The sequence below is a fragment of the Nesoenas mayeri genome (assembly GCF_963082525.1).
Source record: "Nesoenas mayeri genome assembly, chromosome: Z".
NCBI classification, from domain to species: domain Eukaryota; kingdom Metazoa; phylum Chordata; class Aves; order Columbiformes; family Columbidae; genus Nesoenas; species Nesoenas mayeri.
The window spans coordinates 76,862,977-76,889,280 of NC_137542.1; the positions used below are offsets into that span (position 1 = coordinate 76,862,977).

At 41.9% G+C, this 26,304-nt stretch overlaps 1 protein-coding gene across 1 annotated transcript in view; it reads left to right on the forward strand.

Annotated features, from left to right (window-relative positions):
* DCC (DCC netrin 1 receptor) overlaps window positions 1–26,304 on the forward strand; it is a gene marked incomplete at both ends in the record, with an annotated part of 255,054 nt that overhangs the window by 159,091 nt on the left and 69,659 nt on the right. Inside the window, 3 exons of the mRNA XM_080362678.1 lie at window positions 1,156–1,304; window positions 2,173–2,311; window positions 7,068–7,117. Of these exons, the coding sequence (XP_080218804.1) occupies window positions 1,156–1,304; window positions 2,173–2,311; window positions 7,068–7,117 (338 nt within the window). The remainder of the gene's footprint in view (window positions 1–1,155; window positions 1,305–2,172; window positions 2,312–7,067; window positions 7,118–26,304) is intronic.

The window sequence follows — 26,304 nt, forward strand, 5'->3', positions numbered from 1 at the left end:
CTTCTGTCTTATTAACTATGATTTTCAGAAGTTGAACTGAGCAATAGCGAAGAGGAAATCTCATGAGCAACTTGTGAGACCCAGAGTTGTGTTCCTGCAGTTTTTGAGGAGTAGGTGCCTACAAAAACATGGGGTTTAATGCAACCAGAAACAAGTGGGATCGTTAACAATAACAGAAATTAATGCATATTTCTAAATGGGAAAAAGAAACTGGGGATATATATTGAAGCATTTTTTCTTCAAGAAAGGATGCTGTTAGTTGTAAAAGACCGACTTGAGGAGAAACATGATTTAATGACGTGTTTTAATGGCATGTAAAGCAGTTCTAGGCTCTGGCTGCTATTTAGAAAAAGGAGAATTTTGGAGAAGATTTAAAACTTAATGCCAATTTGCACGAGATTATGATTTGACAGAAGGGATCAGGAGGGATTATTAAATGCTTTGTGTTGTGCTGAAAATACCGAGACCTTAAGCACATTAGGGTGCCCGTCAGAAATACTGGAAGAGAATGAAAAGCGAGGCTGGGCGAAGGAAATAAAAATATCTTAACCGTGATCTAGTTGATATGTGATAATTTGCATTCTGGGTGAAATCAGAGCATTTTAAGTTGGTCTGTATAACAAAAGGTGACGTAGTACAGTTTTCTTATCAGTTATAAAGAAATTATTTATGTTGCGTTGTCATTTGAGGCCGTTTTGTGTTTCTTCCCCCCGCCCCAGCACGATCTGCAATTCAAATGGTGCATTTGGAATCAGCTCTACTTAAAGCTAAACCTATTGCCAACCTCTGCATTTCCAGAATTTCATCAACACAAGATAATAGTTTAATCATCTAATGGTTTAATGAGACAATAGTTTCAAGAATGGGATATTTTTCCACTTTGATTGTCATTATCTGGTTTAGAAGATGCGCTTGTGCAAGAACTAAGTGCTGGGCACTGCGTATACACCAGAATATTATTTAAGAGCAAGAACTGGGGCTAAATATTAATATTGGAGCTTATACTAGTCCAGCTTAACTTTTTAAGGGGAAACTCGGGTTTGCGGATGATGAGAGGTCGATCAGATTGGCGTGACTTCCTGCTGCCGCAAAGGTAACTACATCTATTGTGCGCATTGGATATTTGCGCCAATTATTCCCTTCTTCCCTCCGCAGTGCAAGTTCCCGGCCCGGTAGAAAACCTGCGAGTTGTGTCCACGTCACCCACGTCCATCCTCATCTCCTGGGATCCTCCCGCTTACGCCAACGGCCCCGTTCAAGGCTACAGGCTCTTCTGCACCGAGACGGCGACGGGGAGGGAGCAGGTGAGCAACGACAAGAGAGGTTTTTGCAGATGAATCCTCCAGGGACCAGTGGTAATTGAGCAAAAGAAGTTGCCACCAGTATAAAATGGTTATAGGAGGGAGAAGAGACAGCCTGAGATATATGGTAGGTAGGTAGGTAGGTAGGTAGGTAGGTAGGTAGATAGATAGATTTATCAGTCATTCCTCAGCTTTAGACTGAAATAATAATCCAAACAGCATTTAAAACCCCCTTACATTTCCCTTTTACATTGTGCAAAACCATCAACACTTTAATGGCACTTTGTCCAAGCGCTGTCAAATCCATCCCTAAACCATAAACCCATCCCTAAGCCATAAACTTAAGTGTTGAGTTAATGGTGCAACTTAATGATCTTAAGGGTCTTTTCCAACTAAAACGATTCTGTGATGATTCCATATGATCTTTGTACACTGTATATTTTGAGTTGTGTCTTGCATGTTCAAGTAGGAGGGTGAAATAATAGAAATTGAGGCTAGAAATGATGTGTTTTCTCTCCAGCCTGACAGATGCTCGTAGTAAAACTCAGCGTTGATGCTCTTGCACTTAATTGTGCTGCTAATTCCACCATGAGCACCTACTGTCGAGTGGCAAAAAAGCAACTTTGCCCTCTGCAAACTGCTCAGACACTTCCCACTGACCATTTAATGACCAATATTTGATAGGAGATGAGCTCTGTGGGTACAATATGGCCTTGAATAAGTTTTTTAGCGCAGAATAGGGCAGGGATGAAAGCGAAAAAGTCTTTTTTGTGGCCTAATAGTGCATGATAATCACAAATATCAGGAATCGGGTGCTTCGTTCACCCTCCCTGACGCTTTTCCTTTGGCTTTATGGTATTTTCCATGCCAGACGGTGGAGGTGGACGGACTTTCCTACCGCCTGGAGGGGCTGAAGAAGTTCACCGAGTACACCCTGCGCTTCCTCGCCTACAACCGCTACGGCCCCGGCGTCTCCAGCGGGGAGGTGACGGTCACCACCTTGTCGGACGGTGAGTGCAGACCCCGAACTATTGTCTCTGTCACAGGATTTTATTCATTGTTTTCTTCTATCACTGGATTTTGGAAGAGGCGGCGATGAAAGTGAATCAGCGATGGGCTGATTCCAGTGGGATGGGATGAAGTTCAATAGGGCCAAGACTGGGGAAGGGACTTGAACACAAGCCCTATGGGGAGAGGCTGAGGGAGCTGGGCTTGTTTAGTCTGGAGAAGAGGAGGCTTAGAGCTGAGCTCAGCACTCTCTAGAACTACCTGAAGGGCAGTTCTAGCCAGGTGGGGCTTGGGCTCTTCTCCCAGGCAGTCAGCAATAGGACAACAGGGCTTCAACTTAAATTTAGGCTGGAGATTAGAAAGCAATTCTTTGCAGAGAGTGGTCAGGCATTGGAATGGCTGCCCAGGGAGGTGCTGGACTCACCGGCCCTGGAGGTTTTTAAACTGAGATTGGCCATGGCACTTAGTGCCATGATCCAGTCAATGGACTGGAGTGGGACCAAGGCTTGGACTTAATGATCTCTGAGGTCTTTTCCAACCCCGTCCATTCTGTGATTCTGTGAAACGAGGAGGTTATTGAATGTGCAGGGCAGAAATCAGAGCTTCAGTACCCACCCACAGCTGATATTCTCCAAGGATAATTTTGTTCATTATTCCTACATCTCACGACAAGAGTAATGTGCTTTTCTCCGTATTTTCTCTTTAACTTCCAGCTGTAGCTTTTCAGCAGAACATACAGCATGTTTCATAAAGATGGTCCCACTTTCAAAGCAAGAGATTTCACAACTTCAACATATTATAATTACACTAAGATTTGCAAACAGACTTAGCAACTCGTAGTAACTTTGCAGCCCATTCTTTCAAGCGGTTCGAGTTTCATTCATGCGCTGTTCATGTTTGCAGAGATACAGCGATTTCAAAGTACGTCCCTCTTTTTGAAACACTCTGTATTTTACTACACCTGCGTTTGAAGACCCAACCGCTTGGGTTTGCTTTGTGATTTAAAGACGGGGCAGCAAATAGGCTCAAAAAGCTGCTGGTCCGTCATCCTTCCCCGAGCTCCAGGCGATAAATTGAACTTTCCTTGGCGTTCAGAAGCGCTCGGTTGTGGCCGATCTCACAAAACGTTACCGCGCTCCCGACTCTTGTTGAAGTCGCTGAGCCTGATCCCCACTCCTGCTTCAAATAACTTTGTCGGAGCTATTTGGGCTCGGAAAGCGTAAAAATGAAGGAAAAATGATTTCAGTGGGAGTTTGTAAAGAAGAAAGCAGAGCAGACAGGGATGTGCCAGCTCCTGATTGAACCCCAAGACAGTGAGTTGTTGTTTTCCTTTTACTTACCAGCATTTTATTTAAAAATAAGAGATTTCAACTAAGCTTTTAAAGCAAGATTTAACAACAGTTCATTTTCCATCTGATAAAAATTCAGCCAGCTTTTCCATCCATGCTTATAAAGCAACGTGTAGGAGTTCAGGTTGGACTCATTAATTTAATGTCATTTTCATGTTTAATCTTACGCAAGAGTAGAAAATTAAGAGTAAGCAAGAAATATGTTGCCGTGGGCTTCGATTTGCTGGGTTTGTCTCCCCGGACGACCTGTGCTAACAAACCTATATATAGAAATGATGCCCAACACATCGGTAACCGCCTCAAGCCGCATAAAAACTTGAGCGTTTTCCCTTTCCATGGCATCGATAGAGCGAAAGAACAGAACGGAGAACCCGGGTGTCTGAGATTGATCCCTTTATATTTACAAATATTGCCCTAATTATCTTACAGAGTTGATAACTCTCCCAGAACAGCTTGTGTGAGGTTGAAAGAAGATATTGAGACCTTCTCGCTCTCTCCAACTACCTGGCAGGAGGTTGGAGCGATGGGGATTGGGGCTCTTTGTGCTCCTTACGCTCCCCAGCAAATTCAGTTTTCCCTTGTAATACAGGCTGGAGCTTGGCGGAATAAATTACTTCACACTTATAATTATAAAAACAAAAGGAAAACAAGCGCAAATGAATATTTTGCATAATGTATGTAGATGTAATTCACAGCGTGAAGCGCCCAGCCGCGGCCCTCGGCTCCGCTTTGCTTTTAAATGTCAGCCTACGTGAGGAAGGGAAAGATTGTTATTCATGAGGTGGAAAATTATCCCCTGCAAGGGTTTGAAACGCTTCACCTGGCTGCAAAGAAAACGCGGTGCTAACAAGCTTTGTTGGGGAGCGTTCCCGAAATGCGGAGGTGCCGCTGTTTGGGGAATCTGCAAAAAGACGGTGTTTGCTTTTCTCTTATTTAAGCCCCTTTTCATCATTTCTGCGTCTGCTTGCAACCACTTTGGTCTCTTGCAAAGAGCAGCAGCAAAAGCCTGGCTTTAGCTAAGCCTGGCTTTGGCCAAGCCTGGGCCAAGGTGATAGCAAATCCTAAGGAGGGAATTACAAGAGCAAATCTACAGCACCAAAACTCTCTGCAATTCCTTCTTTCCCAGGGTTAAGGTCCCTTCTGCTGGAAGGATGCGCAATAAAAGACGTTTAACCCGCCCCGTTTTAGAGCCGAGAAGTAAAGGAAGGAAAAATTATGTAGTTTCTTGTCTTGACATGTGGTTTTTGGGCCGGTTTTGCCACCGACGCGGTGACCAGCATCACCCTATTGGGGACCGAACCTCTTGGTATCATGAATTCCTCCAAATTATCCAATCCATCCATTTGGAAGAATTACTGGACCGTTTCCTTCCTCCTCCTCTTCATCTGGGGCTTCATCCACCGGTGCCGAGACAAAGGGACCAAGTTGTCCCTAAATGCATCCACCTCTTAATTGCTTATTGGAATTGCTGGGTAAAGTAAATTCTGCTCTAATTTCTAATGGTGTAATTAAGCCGCCAATAATAAACAAATCCCAAATTTTACCAGGTGCATCGCATTTATTGATTTGATCAAGACATCAAACCAAAGGATGCAACTGGAATCTCCGTTTGCCAGGGGAGCTCCCTCATTTTCATATTATACAACCCGCAATATTAAATCAGGGTCTGATTTGATAACGCAAAAAGGCTCGTTGACTGAGCAAGGAGTAAAGACACCCAATGATTGAGTTGGATGCTGGCTCAGATCTGGGTTTATTTCTCGTTCCGATCGAGGAATTGGATAAAATGATACGGGATGGATCAGTTATGACCACGGACACAATAACGTTGGGAAACGTGACAAGCGGTGACCAAAGAGAAATAATCGAAATAATAGGAAGACAAGCAAATAGTATTTAAAAATAAGAGAATAGGGTAGGAGAATAAAATGTAGTTGCACTAAAACTCTGAGCAAATATTCTTCATCAAGAAGAGGTTTTATATTTGTCAAAACGAGGGGAGCGTGAGCACCGACATCCGCCCTGTATTAAGGGAGACAAAATATCTCCTGCCAATGGGACCCTCCTGTTAAACTGTTGTTACTTTTCCTCTTTTACGGTCTCTATTTACAATCTTATTTTCTTATTAGGCCTGACAAATGACTTAGGTCTGGCTTAAATCCTTAAATCGCAGCTTGCGCTGAGGATGCTCCAAAGTGCTGCGGATTTGCTTGTTGAACGTAGACATGACCAGACCAATGCTGCTTCAAATCACCAGGGAAACGTATATTTTATATAACTTGCTGTCATCTTTTCATGTTTCTTATCGTATTAGTGCCTATTAAATTATTTAGAGATTCGTAGCTGTTAAAATCGGGGATTATTTCCTGCTCTAGATGAAAATTGTCTCTTCCAGAGTGTTGATTTCAGGTTGTGCTGATTGTCTCCATCTTATATGGACAATATAGACTAAATATGGACAATATAGACTAAAAATGGACAATATAGACTAAGTATGGATAATATAGACTAAATGTGGATAATATAGACTAAATATGGACAATATTGAAACAAGACATAGAGACAATACATAGGAACGTGTTCCATCTCATATGCTCTTTGCCGATTAAATTATCCTCTATAATCAGAGTCTTTTCCCCATTCAGATAACAAGAGATAATAATCCAAGCACTTATTTCAATAAAAGGAACTCATTTCATCTCCAAGATGCTTCGGGTCTCAGATCATCCCCGTAGATCTTTGCTGAATCAATTGGAACGTGCGGAAAAACGGCAACGAGAACGATGTTGCCCTTGCGTTCCTGTTAATATCATAGAAAAATGGTTTGAAGAACTTGGCTTTCACTTCATGTGCACTGAAAAATCAGTTTCTCTGATGTATCGCGCTGCAAACTCTTCTTAAATTGGGTATTCACCATGATTCTTTTTCAGCTCTTAAAATCAGCTAGATAAATGATATCTAAAGTTTGTTTTAAGCAGCCGTATGCGTCCACTAATGCAACTAAGAGAGGAAGACCCTGCTCTGTATATTAAAATATGCTCTGAAATGCACTTGATGAAACAAAAGCTGGAGGAATTGCGGCACATTCTTGTTTATTTGTGACCGAGTTGACAACAAATAAGTGAATTCGAGTAGCCGGTGTCACCGTGGGGAGCCTGTCAAGTGGCTCTTTAAAGGGCTCCGAACAGGGTTATCAAAAATGGGAATAAATGAGCAGATGCATTTGGTTTCTCATCTCTCTGGGGGACCTCTGAAGTGCCACCTGCGTTATTCGTGAGGTTGCCATCAGGTTCTAAACGAGGTGTCAAAGTCGCGCTCTTCTTTCCAAAGAGAATAACGTTGGATGCAACCAATTCTTTGACATTAATGGCCATATTTCCCGTTTCTTTTTGCTTCTCTTGGCTCGCAGTGCCCAGCGCGCCGCCGCGGAACGTCTCCTTGGAAGTGGTCAACTCCAGGGTAAGTGGCTGATGACTGCAAATATTTCTATAGATACCCCTATTTTTTGTCAACTTTTCACCTACAAATAGACGGTTCCCTTCCCTTGTCCAGCAAATGACGTTAAAAGAACCGAAACACCCCCAAAAATGTTTTAGAGGGCAGCAGTGATTTATTGTTTTAATTTCCCAAGAAGCTTCAGCACCACTCGCGTCACTTAAACTCAACCGAACGAGCAGAAACTGGTCCCAGATTGCACATTAACATCTGTAATAAATGTAACTACGCTATGATTAAATGGAATAACGAGCAGCAGGGCTGGTCCGGGGGGGAAAAGGGCCGGGAAATCAATATTGTATTGGTAGGTTATAGGCGCCGCGTGCAGGTAGGTCTGTTGGCATCGCGCTCATTGGCTTTCCGCAAGGCGCGTTTCGTTCTCTTCAATGCTTCGCTCCATAAAAATGTCGAATATTTCTGTGTCTTTCTCTTCTTCTGCTCATTTTCATGCTCTCAAACGTAGATTCCGATTTATTTATCATTTTTCCATGAGCCCAGCTCCAGTCACTTAAATTCCTCTTCCACGTCGCGCCCAAAGGGCATCGATGTCTCGGCACATCTCGTTCCGAACCTTTTGTGTTTACTTGCTCGTGCTTATTCTCCAGGTAAAATGTCACGGAGCAATTGATCACGTTTGGTGACCTTTTGCGCCCATCATTTACATTTAAAGTACTTAGAACAAGAAGCTAGAAAACAAGCTGCAGGGTCCAGTGCTGCGCGGGGTGACGTGCGGATGCTCTACCCTAAAATATCCTGTTTATTGGTATTTATTGATAGAGGGAGTTTGGATAGATGGGGAAGAGGCGAATGATCTCGCCCCATCATCAGAAATTCCAAATCAGAGCAATAAACGGTGGAAATCTTGATAAGAAATGAATTTGCAGATGGATCTTGGGAGATGTGAGACCTTCCAGAGCATCCATCACGATACGGGATATCAGTTCCGTAGACCTTTACACAATAATTGTATTTTGAGGGTTTATATATGAAATATGGATCATCATCAATGAGAAAAAGAGATATGGAAGAGCCTGGACTCTTTTGGGCTTGAATAGAGTGTAAGTATTTAAATATTTGGAGCGTGTTCTTGCTTTTCTTGTTGGCAGCGGTTAGAATTAATTTGATTAAACACTCATCTGATTAAAGCAAACCAGATAACTAAGTAACCCTCCTATTAGGCTCTGAGCGGTGCCCAAAGTCCAGCCTTAGCAATTCCTATCATTGTTTAAAATTTTATCTCCAGTTTAATAAGATTTCTCCCTTTCTGCTATTTTTCTTGGGCGGTGGCAGCTCTATTAATTTAATAACATAGGGGGAGACGGGCAAGTGAATGGAAAAAGCTTGGTATGAATGACTATTATCATGATTATTGCTTAATATTGATGGTGTTCGGTGACTGGAGACCTGGGTCAGATCAGAATTGATAACGGTGAGAAATGGGAGAGAAATATGAGTTCTCTGCCAAAATATAAAGGGATTTCACTTTAAAAGTGGCTGAAACAAGTAAATGGGAAATACCAGAAGCTGGAAGAGTTCATAGGGCGCTTGCATGGACTTTTAATTAGAGATCAATGAGCTAAGAAGAGATTGATTTCTAACTCCTTGTGTTTAAAATTACGCTGCGTTGCTTAAGGAAAAATAACCGTACGATGCTTAAGAGGGGAATAGACTTGTTTTCCAAGGAATATCTCTATTTATCACGTTAAAGCCATACGCAACTTTATTTCTCTCCCCATTTTAAAACACCGAGAAAACTGAAGAAATAATTGGAATGAAATGTAGAAGCTGAATTCCTTTGGTCTTCCTTAGTAGTGGGCGAATTTAATGAGTTAAACACGAGGCTGCGGCTTTTCAGGGGATAGAGCAGGGAGAATTGCTTTGCTTTAGGCCAGGGTTTAATCGTGGCTGGTTTGCTTAAGGCTGAGCTTGACTTTAGGATCAACTCAGATAATGGCAGGTTGTGGTCGGCCAATTCCATATTTAATTATGTTCAAATATCATCACCTGGCAAACCATTGGCCATCTCCAAATTAAACCCATCGCCAAACTCTGAACAAAGCCCTTACGATTTTTAGGCTGCCAAAGCTAAACTTACTACATTTCAAGAGCAAATGTTTCCTTTCAGCTCCTCAGGCGGCCGGAAGGACCCGCAATATTGTGATGTGATATTAGGAAGCATTTATTTAGCATGAGGCTTCGTGGAGAGGCCTTGATGCCCCAAGTCTTTTGGTCTTTAAGGGGCATTTGGGACATGTCTTTAATCATATAATGTACCTTTGGGTCAGGCAGTTGGACTAGGTGGTTGTTGTAGGTCCTTTCCAACTGGAAATGTTCTCTTTCCATTCGAATTCTGTTTTTATTCTGATTTTATTCTATTTCTATAACAGAATTAGAATATTCTCTCTTCTAATTCTGTTTGTTTCGGTTCTGTTTCTGTTCTTATTCTTCTATTCCTATTCCTATTCTATTCTATTCCTATTCTATTCTATTCTATTCTATTCTATTCTATTCTATTCTATTCTATTCTATTCTATTCTATTCTATTCTATTCTATTCTTCTGTTCTAGTTCTCGTTCTATTCCTGTTCTGATTCAATTCTCTTCTCTTCTCTTCTCTTCTCTTCTCTTCTCTTCTCTTCTCTTCTCTTCTCTTCTCTTCTCTTCTCTTCTATTCTTCTGTTCTGTTCCGTTCTATCTCGTTCTAGTTCTATTCCTGTTCTGATTCGATTCTGTTCTGTTCTGTTCTATTCTATTCTATTCTATTCTATTCTATTCTATTCTATTCTATTCTATTCTGTTCTGTTCTGTTCTGTTCTGTTCTGTTCTGTTCTGTTCTAATTCCATTCTATTCTGGTTTTCCCTTTCCCTTCCCTTTTTCTTATCCAGTTCTGACTCTATTCTATTCTATTTGAGTTCTATTCTAATTCTATTCTATTTTGTTTTATTTGAATTCTATTCTGTTCTGTTCTATTTGAATTCTATTCTGTTTGAATTCTGATTCTATTCTGTTTCTAGTCTAATTCTAGTCTATCCTAATCAGTTCTAATTTTAGTTCTATTCTATTCTGATTCTCTGGTTTAATTATCCCTTATCTTGCCACCCAAGTTGAAAACTGCCCAGGAAAATGACGAGAAGGGTAGAGGAGCCACCTCCATCCCTCTGACAAGGAAAACTGAGCTTATATTGTCAAACAAACTGCGTCTTCACGACCGTTCACAAAAAAACCCAATTTCATTGAGTCAATACATATGAAAAAGCCAAGCAAGCTCTCAGATAGATATTGGTGTTGTGGCTGTAGGAAGAGATGAGCTGGGAGCTGGAAATTGCGACTGGATTCCTCCTGAAGGAGTCGGTAGCAAAGAAGTGGTTGAAAAGAACCAAAAAGTCACATCAAAACGACTGTCACCGCTATTTAGAGCCGTGTCCTCTAGAAACAATGTATGTAACCTTTAAATCTCTTACTTATGGAGAAGACCACAGAGAAAGAGCTCTTTAACCTTTAAATCTGTTACTTATAGGAAAGGACAGTAACAAGCGCAGAGCTTAACCTTTCAAAAGGGAAAATTTGCTGAAAGCTCGTAGATCGATACCTTCGGATCCTCACTTTTAATTATACACATTTCCGAGACCAAAAAGGGTTTGTGGGTCATTCTCTTAGAAAACATCCCTTGAACTAGTCCGACATATAATTGCGCGCTTCAAATAGCGTCACACAAGTATGAAGTTCATCTTTAATGGGCCGAGTGGATTTTGTCGTATTTAAATATCGTCCGCGTCCGACCCCTCGCTGCTGAGCACGTAGAAATTCTCAAAGGTTACGGTGTCAAAACTGGCCGGATAATTCATGATGTTATGGGATTTGATTAAACCTCCTTCAAGGTGATAAATGTTCCGGCCACCTTTCCATTTAAGAGAAATTTAGAGATACTATTAAGCCACTTAATGCACCCCGGGCAACACATGGAGTCGGAGCTCTGGGCAGTTATTTCTTAATGATAACGACTCGGCAGCTCCTGGTTTACCCAGAGACCAATAAAGCAAATTAATGAGCTATGACACTGATTAGTAGAGCTCTGTGTTCCTGGGTATCGCGGAGAGAAACGATAAAAAGACCAAGGAAGGAGAAAGAGAAGGTCAGGAGGAACAGGAGCAGATATTATAGAACATTCTGCCCTGCCCGTCACCCGAAGACGAGAAGAAGGAGCTTCTGGGCTTTTATTTTCTGTGGTCCATGGTATTTTTTCCATGTCTTTAGAAGGGTTAGAAATTATAAAGTAGGAAAAATATTCACCCTACGGACCCTGGAAATTATTGTGGCTGCTCTACTGAGAAGCTCGATATAAGGAAAAAACAAAATATAATGAAATACAATGAAATAAAATAATAAAATAAATAAAATAAAATAAAAATAATAAAGTAAAAATCATCTAGAATGATGATTTTCTTCTATATTTCTTCTATACAGGTGTCTTCTATATAAGGATGGGTTGTACCAGAGGGACCCGGGTGATGCTGAACCAGCATCTTCTGACGTTTCCCTCTGGGCTCCCATCCATTTGCAGTGTTATTAATTAATATAATTAAGATAATTATTATTTTAGTAATTCTTTACACTCCCTCCTGTGCATCTTCTGAATCTCTTGCTGTGGTTTGGGAGGAGGCTCTTGTGATACAGTCCATAGATACTAAAAGCGCAAAGTATCTTCGTGTTGTATTTTATGGTTTTATGTTTGAATTTTACACGTGTAGATGAGATGTAGCTGAGAGTCGTAGCATCGAGAAGGCACTAAATATTAGGAGATAATGATATTCTCTTTTATTATGAGACTTCTAATAACGAGAGGTTAGAAGTTTATCATTGGTTTAGTATGATCATCTTTGCCCATGGGCCATGACCATGTGTCGTTGGCCATCGCAACCAATGTCTGAAGTGGCACGAGAGGCTGTTTAATGCCCATTTAACTGGGAAAACTGTGTTTTTATCAGGAAAAAGCCCTATTTTTGACTCGCAATATTTCCTTTGAGCAACTTAAATGATGGTTTTCTTGAAAATGTCGTACTTCCACGGTCGGTAAAGCTCCAGCCTTGAGGCAGGTTCTTCCATTTCTTGGCGTACAAACCTCCAAGTTCACTCAACCGGTTCCTACTTGGGCTGGAAAAAGGAGCAGAAAATACGATACCTGAGGGAATAAAGAGGATTTAGATCCTCCTCAACACAACCGTGACTTCCTGAGGCTCTTGGTGTCATCAGAAGTCTCCCAAAAATCACAAAACAAAGCCCAGAAATGCCAAGAGACGCGTTTGGATGCTACACGGCGTTCACTTGTTCCAATATTTACTTTTATTCCCTTAAGAGCTCCTTCTCCTTTCGCAATTAGGCAGTTAGAGTGACAAAATAATTTATAATCACGGCAAGCAAAGCAGCGCAAATCTGTTCCTAAATATATTTCTCCTTAATTTGATGTGTTGCGGTAAACAGTTTATTCATTTATAAAGACGCGCCTCGGAAATTACCGGCATCGCCTTAGCCCCGATAAGCACAACTTTGTTTTCAATATCAGACAAAGCGACTGAGCATTGGAGGGAAAAAATTCAATGTAATATAAAGAAGTGATGGTTTGAGTTGAAAACTGGGACCTGTTAGGTCTGGGTTTTAATCCCAACTGGTTTAGGAGGAGAAGTTTAATTCTATGGGTTGGTTCCATCTGTCTATAGCAGTTTCTCTTTCCAAAATGTGGAGCTTGATGGAGTCGTCTTGTATTTAGAAGTCACATAAGCATGTTTGAAGATATTTTGATTTGGCCTTGAATTAAGGATTGAATATTTTGATTTGGCCTTGAATTAGGGATGGAAGCGTGTTCCGGAATTGCGGTGATCTTTCCAAGTGCTCGTCCTCTCTCAGGGCAAAAGGTTATTTATATTATTATTATTATTATCGTTATTATTATTATTATCATTATTATATTTATTATATTTATATTTATGTTATTATTATATTTATATTATTATATTATTAGGTCTGGTTTGCTCTTCCCATGGTGCGAATTGTGATTTTGTGCCTTTTCAGTCATTGAAAAGCTTCATCAGATAGAAACCAGATTCTAAATGTAACCACCAACTTGTCACCATCCAAATTCTTCCGTAGTGACCTATAGAGAGAATTTCCATCAGCCTCCATCTTGCATTTATCATCAGGAAACATCCCATTTCTCCAACGATTCGGAGCAAACAACAAACTTTGGAGGCAGCCAGGAAGACAAATGACTCACCGCAAATAATTCGCTCATCTCTCATTCTGGTTCGCTCCATTTTAATTTTGCAGCGCTGCCAGATTTTATTCCACATTGGATGTTGTGTTTCGGGGTTGGTTTTTCTTTTGCTGTTTTGCCCTTTAATGCCTTTTCTGTCATTGTTTTGACTGGGGAACATCTTGCAATTAAAAGAAGAAACCAAAAGAACAGCAGGTTGTAAAAGAGCATAACGCTCCTATTACGGCCGAAGAGGCAAATACAACCGAGCATCCGAACACGGGCTAAAACCAGAATAAATCACAGCAGGTTTGCTTTTGACAACCAGAGCTTTTTGTGGCTTTTGAGCTCCGCTGGGCCGCGCTGGACAATTTGAGCTACGACGTCAGGGACGAGTCAGATTTGCTCCTTTTGGCAATTTCCCACTATGGGGAAATTATTGAAAGCTGGAAGCTTAATGGACATGAATTAAAGGGCATTAAACCCCCGTATGGATGCTCTTGGTTGGTTGTAAAGTCATCACGTCAGGGGAGCATGAGCCACCTTGAAACACTAACTAATAAAGGCCAATTTCTTTCTGAAGGAGCCCAACCGCCCTAGAGTTTGATGGTCTTTAATTCATAGATGGAAAGAACAATAATAATAATAATAATTCACTCTTGGAAATAATTCATTTACTTTCCTCTCTCACCAAAGCATCCTATGGTTGCTAGAGTGGTCTTCCCTTTTATAAATTGCTTTTCACCTTCCAGACCCTATTATTATTATTATTATTATTATTATTATTATTATTATTATTACTATTACTACTATTACTACTATTATTATTTCAATTTTAGGGGGTCTTGTCTTCACCATCTCCTCCTGCAGCTCTTTACTATTAAACATCCGCAGAGTTTGTGATCCCGAGGCTTTCCCACTATCACCGATATTATTCTCTGCTCGGTCACACACCCGTTCAATCAATTGCTGTGAACAAACCAAGACAGCAAGAAATTATTGACACTATTTCCAAGGTAATATAGAAACTCCTTAGTTTAGACTTCCCTTTCATGTCCCTAAACACCTTTTAAAGGGTTTTTTTTAAAACACATCACATGCAAATTAACGCAATTTTTTCTAATCACATCTATTTATGTAGATTTCTTTGGCTGGAGTCCAGCGAGTAAAATCGGTGGCCTTGAACGCCCTTATTTCACACAAAAATTGCAGGATCTTATTGAATCCCACTGGTTCGGGGGAGAAATGACTATAATCTTCTAAAATTGGTATTCATAGGAATGACTCCGAAATGATTTCAATTCCATGACGGGATATGGCAGCCGACCTTTGATGAGCTCCTACGAAAGGGCCGAATTTCCCATTCTGGGGCTTTTTTGAGAGTGGGGGTCACATTTGACTTTGACGATGCAACAACTTAGGAACCAGGTTGGAGCGAATCGGTGCAACGAGCGAGAAATGCGGTAAATCTGGAACTAAAGCGTTTTGGAGCTAAAAGGAAACGGTTGCTTTAGGCAGAAAACGCGGCGAAACAAATCGGCACAATTCGCCGCTTGATTTCCAAAGGGTTGAGTGGAATATTAAACCCAACTGGTGACCCTGGGTGGGATGCGAGGGTAGAGATGCTGTCAACGCAGCTTCTTGGAGCTACAATTTGACTTATGGTGGGTGATTATCTGCAAAAATGTGAACAGGAGGAATATTGTGCAATAGAAAAGCTTTTTCCTCTTGAGACGTGTAGATTGGTGGTTGAAGTGCAAAGCTCGGCTGAAACAACACGGGCAAAAACAACTGAGTAGTAACTATTAAGTTTCCTAAAGTGTTTTTCATCTTCAAAGCGCTTAACAAATATGAACTAATTAATCCCCGCAGTGCCCTCCTGGGGTGTTAACACAGTTTCAGTTAGTGCTGCCTCAACACGCAACCCCGTTAGGATGACGATGCTGCGGACACCGATGGAGGTGGCGGCCGGTGGCTCTTGTCCCATCGTTGCTCTCAAAGAAAGAGCGTGAAAAACCTTCTGATTTGCTTCCACAGGAGCATCCAGTGGGGTTTGGAAACCTCCATACCCATCAAACATTGTCCTTTGCTCATTCGTGCACCGACGCGTCTAAATAAACGGAGCCGGAACGATGTGATAAGACTTTAAAAAGTCAAACCCTGATGCGATAGGTTTTCCCGCTGCTGCAACATCTCTTGGAGATATACAACTATTGATACGGGTGGATTACAAGGTACCTCCACATCTTGTAAGGTTCCAAATAAAGGGCTCCAATCCAGCTAAAAGTGGAGCAAAATTGTTGAAGGATTTGCTTAATAAACATCAAAAAGCACCCAAAATGAGTGGAGCTTAATCCTTCCCAGTCAAGTGGTTAATGTCATCCTTTCCAGAGGAAAGGAAACTCATAAACATATACATTAAATTCATTAGTGTTTGCCAAATCACATTCTCCCAAGTGCTACGTCAGGACTCTGTAGTGTGGCTGAAATTTCATCGAGAAAAATAAAAGGAAATATATATATATATTAAAAAATATGGGTTAGGTTCTTCTTGAAGGTTCCTACGTTGGCAAAAACATTGGGTGATTTTCCATCCACCTTGGGTGAAGTTGGGTGGGAACAACGACACCGCGTCCCCAAGACCAACACAACCTCCTGCAACATTTCCAGGTCTTTCTGGGGCAACAAACCCCTAATACAAGAATTTACGGATCTTTTTAACTAAAGGAAAGGAGCATTTTCTGCCCTTCAGTCTTAGAAGCAATTGAAATTTGTAATGGAGATCTTGCGGAGCGGTTCAGCCTTCAGCAGTAATAACGGTAATTCCATCCTACAGGTTTTACCTGCTTCAAAATCCACGCTGGCGGAGGAAGCCAATTTTAGGAAGCATCTCATGGATGCTGAGAGAAGATTGTCAGGGACAAGAGAATTAAGTTGACTGGGTCAAATATGTGGACTTGTCGCACCACGACTGGTCAGAAGCTGATGAATAAATGGAGAATTTTCCTCCTTTAGGTCTTTTCCACTTGCTGCCGGTTTCAATATTTCACTGTTTTCAGGTGGCCACCAAGGTAGATGAGACTTGTATGGACCTCACATTTGGGAAGTTTCATAAATTGTAGAATTCTGACTATTGAAGGATGGCGATTTTGCTAGCGTCTTCCAAAAATATCACTTCGGTGACAATATTTTCATGGAAATCCCTTATTTTTTTATGCTTAGAGACAGCCAAGAGTTGGTGGAAACCAACTGAGCAAAGAGACAATGATGGTTTAATGTATTTATTAGAGGTTTATATCAGCGAGGGCTGAGTGGAAACACCTTGTAGCACCGGGTGGATTTACACAAACCTTACGTAGCTCTTCCTTAGAATTAGAAAGATTTTAACCATTTATAGTTTTACTTTTTAATGACAAACCCAAGTGAGGCTGTTGGTTGTGATTCACCCACCCCAGGTCCATATTCCCGGACCCGCGAACACGGTTTAAAAACCAACACGGTTTATAAACCAACACTGAATTCTTCTCCCCAGCATTTTTCTCATTTCCTATTTATTTTGAAGGATGTTATCTAAGCCTCTTATTGAATTTATTGCCAATTACGTTGGGGAAAAAGAAGTAAAACTGTATTAATACAGCCAAATTCAATGAAGTCTGACAGGCGCGTTGCTTCTGAGCATCCCTGATTTAATCACGCCAGCAATTTGCCCGGTGCCGAGTTCGTTAGCTGCCGGTATTCAGCGCAAAATACCTTTGAAAACAACGCTCATTAATTTCTTTTGACCGAGCTCAATATTTTCTGATGGTTTATTTTTATAAAGAAATGTCCCTGGTGCTAATTCCTGCGCTGTAACACTTGCAAATTCATCCTTTTGTTCCCCATTGGTATCAGCGCATGGGCTAAGCTCAGCCTAAGCGTGGCCTTTCCAATGTGTGAGTGTTTATTGCAACTTTAGGCCGAGACTCCGGTGAAACACAATAAAATGAGCCATCAGAAATTTGGGAATGGCTTTTGTCATAAAAGTTCACCCATGATGGAATAAACACCAAAGTAATTCATTCCGAGACGCAAGATAATTCGGGCGTCTCTCTCCCTTCGATTTCCGATGGCTGGTAATGAGTCGTAAGATTTCTGCAGCATCGGCAGAGTTTTTTAATTAGATTTTATTTTTATTGTATTATTTACTATACATATATATATATATATATATATATATAAAAAGAGACAGCAATGCATTTCCCTCATTTTCGATAGCATTTCTTAACATCATATTTTAATTGCCTTTTGTGCGGAGATACGCGCTGGCAATATGTTCTTTTATCATCCGCAAATACATTGGCCCGGTGCCATTGAGTGAAGAAAATCCCCCTTCTGCGGTTTGACAGCAGAGCGCAGAGATTTAGATGCTTTTTGACACTTCCCATAATTATTTTGTTATTACTCTAATGAAGGCTGCATGCAAATTGAAGAACAAAATCAATGTTGCTCCGTAGCGGTGAAATTCCTCCCGTCCTTCAAGATGGAAATATCAATGTTAGAGGCGCTTTGGGGTGGTTTGTATCATTTACCCTTCGCCTTCTCCTTCGTCACCTATAGGTATGTACGATACAAGGTCATGAGATAACGGCCAAGTGGTTTGTTTCCTTGGCTGTATCATCAATTAGTAGCAATAAAAATGAGAGGAGATGTGTTCTCACCTGCAGCATCATTACACGTGTCCCTCACCTGCTCCCCTAAACAATGGCCAACGCAAAGGAGCATGCCCAGAAGCTCGCCAAGGGTCCTGAGCTCACCCAACGGACCACAGAAAGAGCCCTGAATGCTGGACACATAAGCGTTGGCAAAAGAAAGCATGAATCTCTTGAGCTTGCGCAATATGAGCCTGGGTTGCAAAGTCTAGAGGGAGACTGACCTAAAACAATGGGAGCAAGGAGGGGTGAAGAAGCATAAATGGTGACTCCAGGATGGACACCATTGAAGATCTTCCGACCAGAGGATCCCGAAGCACAACAGAGGACCGGCCAGACTCTACAGGACCAGAGGGACACCTTGGGAACTCAACTGGTGATAAACGCAACCTCACTTCTCATCTTTACCTTTACTTTTCCCCATTTCTTTTCTTACTCTCTATCGCGTGCCGCTTTACGGGCAAATTAATAAAGCAACACTGCTTGATTGAATCATAACCCCTTGGCATTTTGGTCGCCTTAATTTTGCGCTCTGAGATCAAGGTAAAAGAACCATCACGAGTCCATCGCCGAAGGGACCGTGCCAGCTGGCGATCCTCATCTCTTGCAAAAATGGAATGTTTTTGAGATGCCGTATGGACGTCGCGTGTGTCAGACTCAAGGGATTCGTTGATCTGATTTTCCATTTCTTAAACTCCGGGGTGCTCATAGAAGCAGACAAAATGATTTTAGTGATCGGCGCTGCCGGGGAGCGACGGGTGGATACGGAGACGTCGCGTGTCGTTAACGTCAACAGCTCGCGATGGGGAAGACAGTCGAAACGCGTCTGTTACGACTTATTTTGCCTAAAGCTACTGGGTGTATTATACAAAGCAAATATCTGCGGTGGAAATCCGAGGCCTAGCAGAGCTGCAGGTATTTTTTTATGCACCCTTATTGAAAAATAATGGGTGCATCTTGGAAAAAACAATCCATAGGAATTCCACAACTACAGAAATGTGGCCAGATCCACTCAAGTCGCAAAAATGAGCAAGATGTTTGGGTTGGAAAGCTGCGGATTCACAGATTTACTTGCAGATGAAGACACAGGGACCAAATCGCAGTCATTAGGCAACCAGCCAAACTTCGTTAGCGTCCAGGTTGGTGGGACTTGTTGGGAAGCTCCCATGCTAGGAGACAAGTTTCTTCTCCAAGGTCCGAGGTGGCCTTGGATGTCTTCTCTACCCCATAATGTTTCCTCGGTGCCTGGTGATAGAAATGGCCAATACAAAATAAAACCACACAAGGCAAGATGAGAATCGAAAAGAAAACCATAAGAAATTCCAATTGGTTGGGTTGACATGTCCCATAGTTCTCTGAGTGGGCTCCTCGGGAGAGCGTTGCCTCAAGACGCTATTAAAGATGGTTGAAATATTGAAGCAATAACAAGTGGTTGCAGTAAATAATGTATAGCTTACAGCGACGTACAAGCTGGCTGTGCTCAGATTACAAATACCCTGCTTTAAATATACTCCTTTTGCTTTTTTAATAATTAAATGGGCATGGTTTGTATCCCCTCATGTTTTCTTGTGAGCCTGTGGGCTGGCGCTGTAGCCACAGCATGTGGTTACACATGGACAACCATCCGACGCGGTGCTTTTACTCATCAAAAAATGCCTGAAAAATAGCTCTGTGTTCATAAAGACTTTTTCTTTGCTGCTTTATCCATTGTTTTTTCTTTAATTCATAAACTAAACAAGTTTAGGAATGGTGCCGATTCGGCAAAATGCGGATTTATCCCATAGAATGAAGGTACCGAAATGCAGCTGAGAACGTGCCGAGTTCCTTCATAGCTCTTCTCTTTGCTGGGCCCAACTCAAGTTGGGACATTTCTCTTGCATTTTGGGGTAATATTTGCCTTCGTGACGCAATATTGTTTGTTTCTATGTGTATTTGCACCTTCAGCCAGACACTGTGATGATTCCGTGTCTTATCTCGGTCAGTGGGGTCTTGTCCGAAGACTTTCAGGTATCTGATAACAAAGCAGAAAAGCAAGAGGTGAGTCCAAAATTGGGGCAAAGCTGGAAAAAAATGTAGATTAGTGCAATTCAATCTTCTGTACCCACAAAAGGGCTGGTCCTGCAGTGGGGGCAACTTGAGTGATGGCCTCGGTTGCCCAATTTGTGTCATTTCTACCTTGGCTTTCCCTTGGATGGACGAATTGGGAGGACAGGGTGGACGTATCTCCTTGGTGGCACCTCCAGCTCTTGCCGTCTCCTCCGTGCGTAGCATCACACCACCGTTAATTCCGTATTGATTTGGCATTCTAGAAGATAACCAGGTGTTTTCTCGGCTCTCACAAGCGGCGTTGTGCATGTTTTATGTCTCTATTCCAGCCCAATGGTTCGTCCGCCAGGTTTTGTGCCCGTGATTAAAAACTATCGCTCAGTTCTGCTGGTACAGTAGAAAACACTGCGTGAAATATTCTCTCATTTCCCCTCGGCTGCTCGTGTAACTGGAACGAATGGTGCAGGTTCCCAGCTCGTCGCTGGGGTCACTGCTGACCTGACTCAGCTCCTGCTATTAATTTAGGTGATATTATGATCCCACTGCCTTGGATTGCGGTGAAGGAGGCAGGTTACCCCTTAGTAATAAACTAATTGTCGTCTGGCTCTGCCCATAAGCTCCATAATCTTATTAGTGTTTCAGCACGGACCAGAAGGCCAGAAATGAAACGATCCCATCTTGCAATTGGACATTCCTCATACCCCAGCGATTGGAAAAGATCGGGCAGCGTCAGTAAAAACGTGGCCATGTCGTTGTATTGTATTTTCGCTGTAGCATTTTAATTGCTAGTATGGCAGATAATTTTTGCCTTTAAACGAAGAAAATGGTAATCTGTAGTAGTGCAAAAAAATTAAGAATACACTTGGCAGGGCAGTATTTATTTGGCATTTTGGTGATGAAGTGAATGCGGCTGGAAGAACTTGTGTGTGAGTTTAACCGAGTGCATCGTAGACGGTTGTTCATGGTCGTGGTGAATCAGCCGATGATTTCTGGGTCAAGGTTTCCCCTACAAAACGATTGAAATGAGAGTTGAAAGGAGTCACCGTGTCCTCTGGTACCACCGCTAATGCATCGCTGGTCCCAGCAGTCGGTTTTATGGGTTGATACCTCGCTCCCCCACATCCCCCATGTCACCGTAAAGCATTTAAGTGCCGATGTTTTCCCGCCACGGTTGCTGGGGGATTGTTGGAACGTCAGCGCGATACGTCCCACTGGATATCGCTGTTTGTCTTTCCTGAAACACCCTCCATTTTCCCTCTCTTAATGTTACCCTGCTGCTTCTAGCGATGCCCCTGGGTACCATTGCGAGCGATGCTCTGCCGTTGACATTTATAGTTTGTGTACACTTTATGCTCTTCTCTTCCCCTCCGTATTCGTGTGCTGAGTTCCCCGAGGGACAGATTTTCATTAAAATGGGCAAGGAAAGAGAGAAGTTACATTACTACACGCAATTACTGCGCTTGCTGTGATTATTACATGTGTTAATGCAATATATATGCACTCTGGTCATGTACAAATACAGGCTCAAGACCTTGCATGACAAAACAACCTTTGCCTCCAAAATTAGAGCCTGAGGATTTTTTGGTAGCTCAGAATACCTTTCTGCACGGCTGCTATGAAGGTATTTGCGAATTAGCACACATTTGGCTTCACTAATAATTATTGCTGTGGTCATTCTGTCTTCTGTTGAATTTCTGACTTCCCAGCTTTTCCATATCTTGAATAATACACAATATTATACATTTTTCTTCTGTTCTAGAGCTCAGTAAAGAGCATCACCAGCACTGGAACATGATGGTTGGTCAGGGAGTTGATTTTACTGATATCTCACAGAACACGTAGCGCTGTTGGAGCAGAACGGGCAGTCAAGTCCAGCCTGGGTTCAACAGGCACATCGAAGGGGAGCAGGGAAGAGGACACAATAGGCCACATGCAGCATTCTGGGGAAAGAAACCAAGATTTTGGTGCCTGAGGAGATGGGTCAGAAGGGGATCGGTGCCTCTTGGGCACCAGGAGTTGAGGCCAAGTTGGTGAAGCCAAAGCTCCAAGAGGTTCTGCTCAAGGCGTTGGCCATGACCCAACCCAACGTTTGGCCTGACGATGCTGATGGAGGAGCCAAAACCAGGACAGGTATCATCACTGGGATCTCTTGTTTCCAAAATCTGATTTTAACCAGGATTTGTGGCTTAGACCAAATCCTCCAGTTATGGGGAAGGAACCCCTGAGAACAGGTGATGTTGCCACAGGTGTCTCGCTTGACAAATTGATGTGCAAATTGAGCTCTTGGCAATATTTCAAGAGTTGATGCTCTCACAGCACCTCTGTTAGAACCTCAAGGAGATTTGTTTCATTTGGAGAAGACTCCTTTGTGTTTCAGGCACAGAAGTAATTGTTTCCGAGCGATGAAAAGGAGGTACCTGGAGCTCAGTTTCTCCTGTGAGAAGTATTATCACAGGCTTGTTGTTTTGGCTCCTGCTGTACCCATAAAACTGATTTCTTCTTCAACACAGGCAACTAAAATAAGTATTATACTCAAAGGTCTCTAAGGTAAATGTTCCCAGAACAAGATTTATATTAGGAACTATCTGTAGCTTTCTTTGAGACGATTATTGGGGGAAAACAAGGAACGAAACTCTATTTCCCACTTGTTTAGATTTTGGAATGTACAGGCAAGATTCACAGAGTTCATTTGGAAAAGGAAAATGAGGTTTGTACTAAAAAAGAGAGAGGGATGGATGGATGGTTGGATGGACGGATAGTTGGATGGACGGATGGTTGGATGGAGGGATGGATGGATGTATGTATGGACAGATGGATGGATTGATGGATGGATGGATTGACGGATGGATGGATGGATGGATGGATGGATGGATGGATGGATTCCCATGCAGACAGCCATGCTGAAGCAGGGAGCTGCAAGCCTCAAGTATCCTACTTAATCCATCTCCAAATTAAAGTATTATAATATAATCTGTTGAAAGCATTAACCAGTGAAAACTCTTGTTGTTTGAGATGTTACAGGCCATTTCAACTGGCCCCGGTGTCTTCTGAACAAGTATCAGAAATGGGAGTGAAATTGCAGGTGTAGAAAAATTCAAGTTGTGGAGAGGCAAGAGAAGAGTGTTTAAGATGTCAATAAAATGGTAGTTTGGCTAAAGCGCATTTAATGTCTGCTTTAAAAGAGACATTTAAGGCATAAATAGATGAGCCAGGAAGGAAGTCGTGGTGCTGCAGAATAGAAAGGCTTTGCGATTACTCTCACGAACTTAAGTTTTGCTTTTCCTTCTTCTGTGAGATCTTATCCGTGCAAATTGCATGTTTCGCTGGCAGCATTTATTTGATTTTTTTTAATAAAACAAAAATCAGCTTACATCTTTTTTTTTGTATAAATAGAAATATAATTATTGGTGTAATAATACCGTACATGCCTCCAGTTATAGGGATGAGCTGCGGGTTTTTTCCTTCGTATCCAGCTTTATTGCATTCATCCTCTTTGGCTGTCGCTGAGGATTTTCCCTTACAAAACTTCCTCCTTGTTTTCTGTCAAATGCAGCAAAATTTGTGTCTGGGTGCATCGGTGCCGAGGAAACTTGGGCACTCACTTTAATTTAGGCTGCGGTGTTTTGGCCCGTGTTGTCACGGAGACTTGAAAATGACATTTGCAGGAATCATAACAGCATGATAGAGCAATAAAAATAAAGCTGAACATTTCTCTGGTCTTGGGATCCCAGCGAAATGAGGAAGATGTTGGCGAGAAGGTGGGAAGACACGTCTGGTGTTGGGGTTCCCAAGCCCAACCTCAGGAATCCACAGAGATTTTCACTTAGTTTGGCTGAAGTTCCATTTTAGGCAGCTAAAAGATTCCTGGTGTTGTCTCTGTGGTCGCAACGGTAAGATATTCTATTATCACCGAGATGGAGAAAGTATTTGGTACTAGTGTGACCTTCTCGCTCTACAACCACCTGAAAGGAGGTTGGAACCAGATGGGCTCGGGCTCTGCTCCAAAGGGACAAGTGATGAGATGAGAGCAAACGGCCTCAAGTTGCACAAGGGGAGGTTGAGGTTGGATCTGGGGAACAGTCTCTTCCCCAAAGGGCTGTTGGGCATTGGAACAGGCTGCCCAGGGCAGTGCTGGAGTCACCAGCCCTGGAGGGGTTGGAAATACACACAGATGAGGTTCTTAGCACCAGGGTTGGGTTAATGGTTGGACTCCATGACCTTGAGGGTCTTTTCCAACCAAAATGATTCTATGACAGTTGACATCACCATCAAGACATCTCCTTTCGCGTGTCTTGACTTAAGCGTTGGGTTTTTGCCCTTGGCGATGACCAGTCCAAGCGAGATGAGATGATCTTGAGGGCAGTCAAGACCTTCAGGACAGACTTTGTGGTACGTTTTTGGTCATCTTGACAAACATGGAATATGGTTGGTTGGTTGGTTGATTGGGTGGGTGGGTGGTTGGTTGGTTGTTTTCAGTGGGTCTGTACATCAGAATACACCAGATTTCATTCTTGCATCCCCCAAAAAATGATGTGGGTGCCTCGGAAAGTTTTCAACCTCATGAAGTGTTAGTGAAGCTCGTGGGTGGGAGCGAGGACATCCCAACACCTTCTGTATCATGGAGCCTTCCCTCATAGCATTGACTCATCCTGCCCAAGACCTGGGAAATCAAATAAAACCATTTCTAGTAGATTTATTATCCGGTTTCTATTTATGCAACGGCTGCTTCTGCCGTTTGGGGAGGATGAAGGTACCTGAGAAGAGCCGTAAATTCCCTCTCACCTCCTCGAGGTCTTTTTACATGGCAGGAATGGTTGGGAGATTTCTCAATCTAAATGAAAATCAAGACCTGAGGTTTCTTTTTGTCTGTTCAGTCACTTTTACGACTTTTTGTCTTAATTATATATAACCTAAGGGTTGGTTTGTTTTTTCTCGTGCGTTGTTTTTCGTATTCCTTGTTGATAATGTGTATATAGCAGTGGGAATCATGTTTCTTGTTAATTTATGTTGCAGAACTGATGAAAGGAGAAGCCAAAAATGATTTTTTATGTTGTAAAAATAACTTTGCCTAATGGGATTGGTGTGTAGGGGGTGAGAGGGTGAATAGAAACCAAAATTGAGGACGAAATTGCCTCCCTAAAACCAAAGTATTTATGCTCTAGCAATATTCTCCAGTCTCTTCACGTTATTTTATTATTTGTAAACTAGGTGGTAGTAGGCGAAAATCAGTTTATATAGATACTTTCCTTGTCATTGGGGCTGAAATTGTGTCTTTGTAATGACCAGATTCATCACCTGCCTTCTAAGCCTTTGATAACTGATGATTAAATCAACAGACAATGTCCATTTAATGGAAGCAAAAATGATGATAGTTTATCATGCCCATCCATTGCAAGTAAAAGAGAAACAAAATCATCTTGGCTTTAGGGACCTTTGGTTCAGGAGATGTGAAGTTGTTTAGTTTACCGTGGGTTTTCTTGAGATGCTGAAGGAAAATGTACATAAAATTTGGGATTTATATAGAACCACTTTTTTGAAGCTGTAGTAGTTTGCAGGAGTCATAAAATTTACTAAATAAATGGGTAAATGCTTCATTATTGTTTGAATAGTGAAGCAAATGATGTTGGGGATCCCCAACCTCACCTGGGGAAGGAGGCGGCTCCATCATCCCCACATTTGAAGCCCTTTGATGAATTAAGTCCCTTCTGAACTGTATATTAGTGACTAAATATCTCCAAATCTGCCCACATCCTTTGTATTGATTTATTCAACTCTTTCCTATATTTCTCTAATATATTGACTTCTTTTCTGTGAGCGTTTCCGCAAGACGCGTTGGCATCTGGGCCACATCAGAGGCATGAAAATAAGGGTTGTGGGTTTGGGATGGACCATTTGGTGGGTATATATATATAATTGTATATATACCCGCTACTTTCACAACCTTTTCTTCATCAGGAAATAGCTAAATGTAATATATAGTTGGATTTCACTATATTTTCCCTCACTGCTGTTGTGAATAGGAGATGAAGCCGTTTAACCTGAATTACCAACCTTTGGCAAAGCTTTATCCTTCTGGTTTGTACCCTGCGCTACATTGTCTCTTCCCATATGTGAAATTGCATTTTGAGCCCGGCCCAGGCATTTTACACACACAAATACAGCTGCAGATT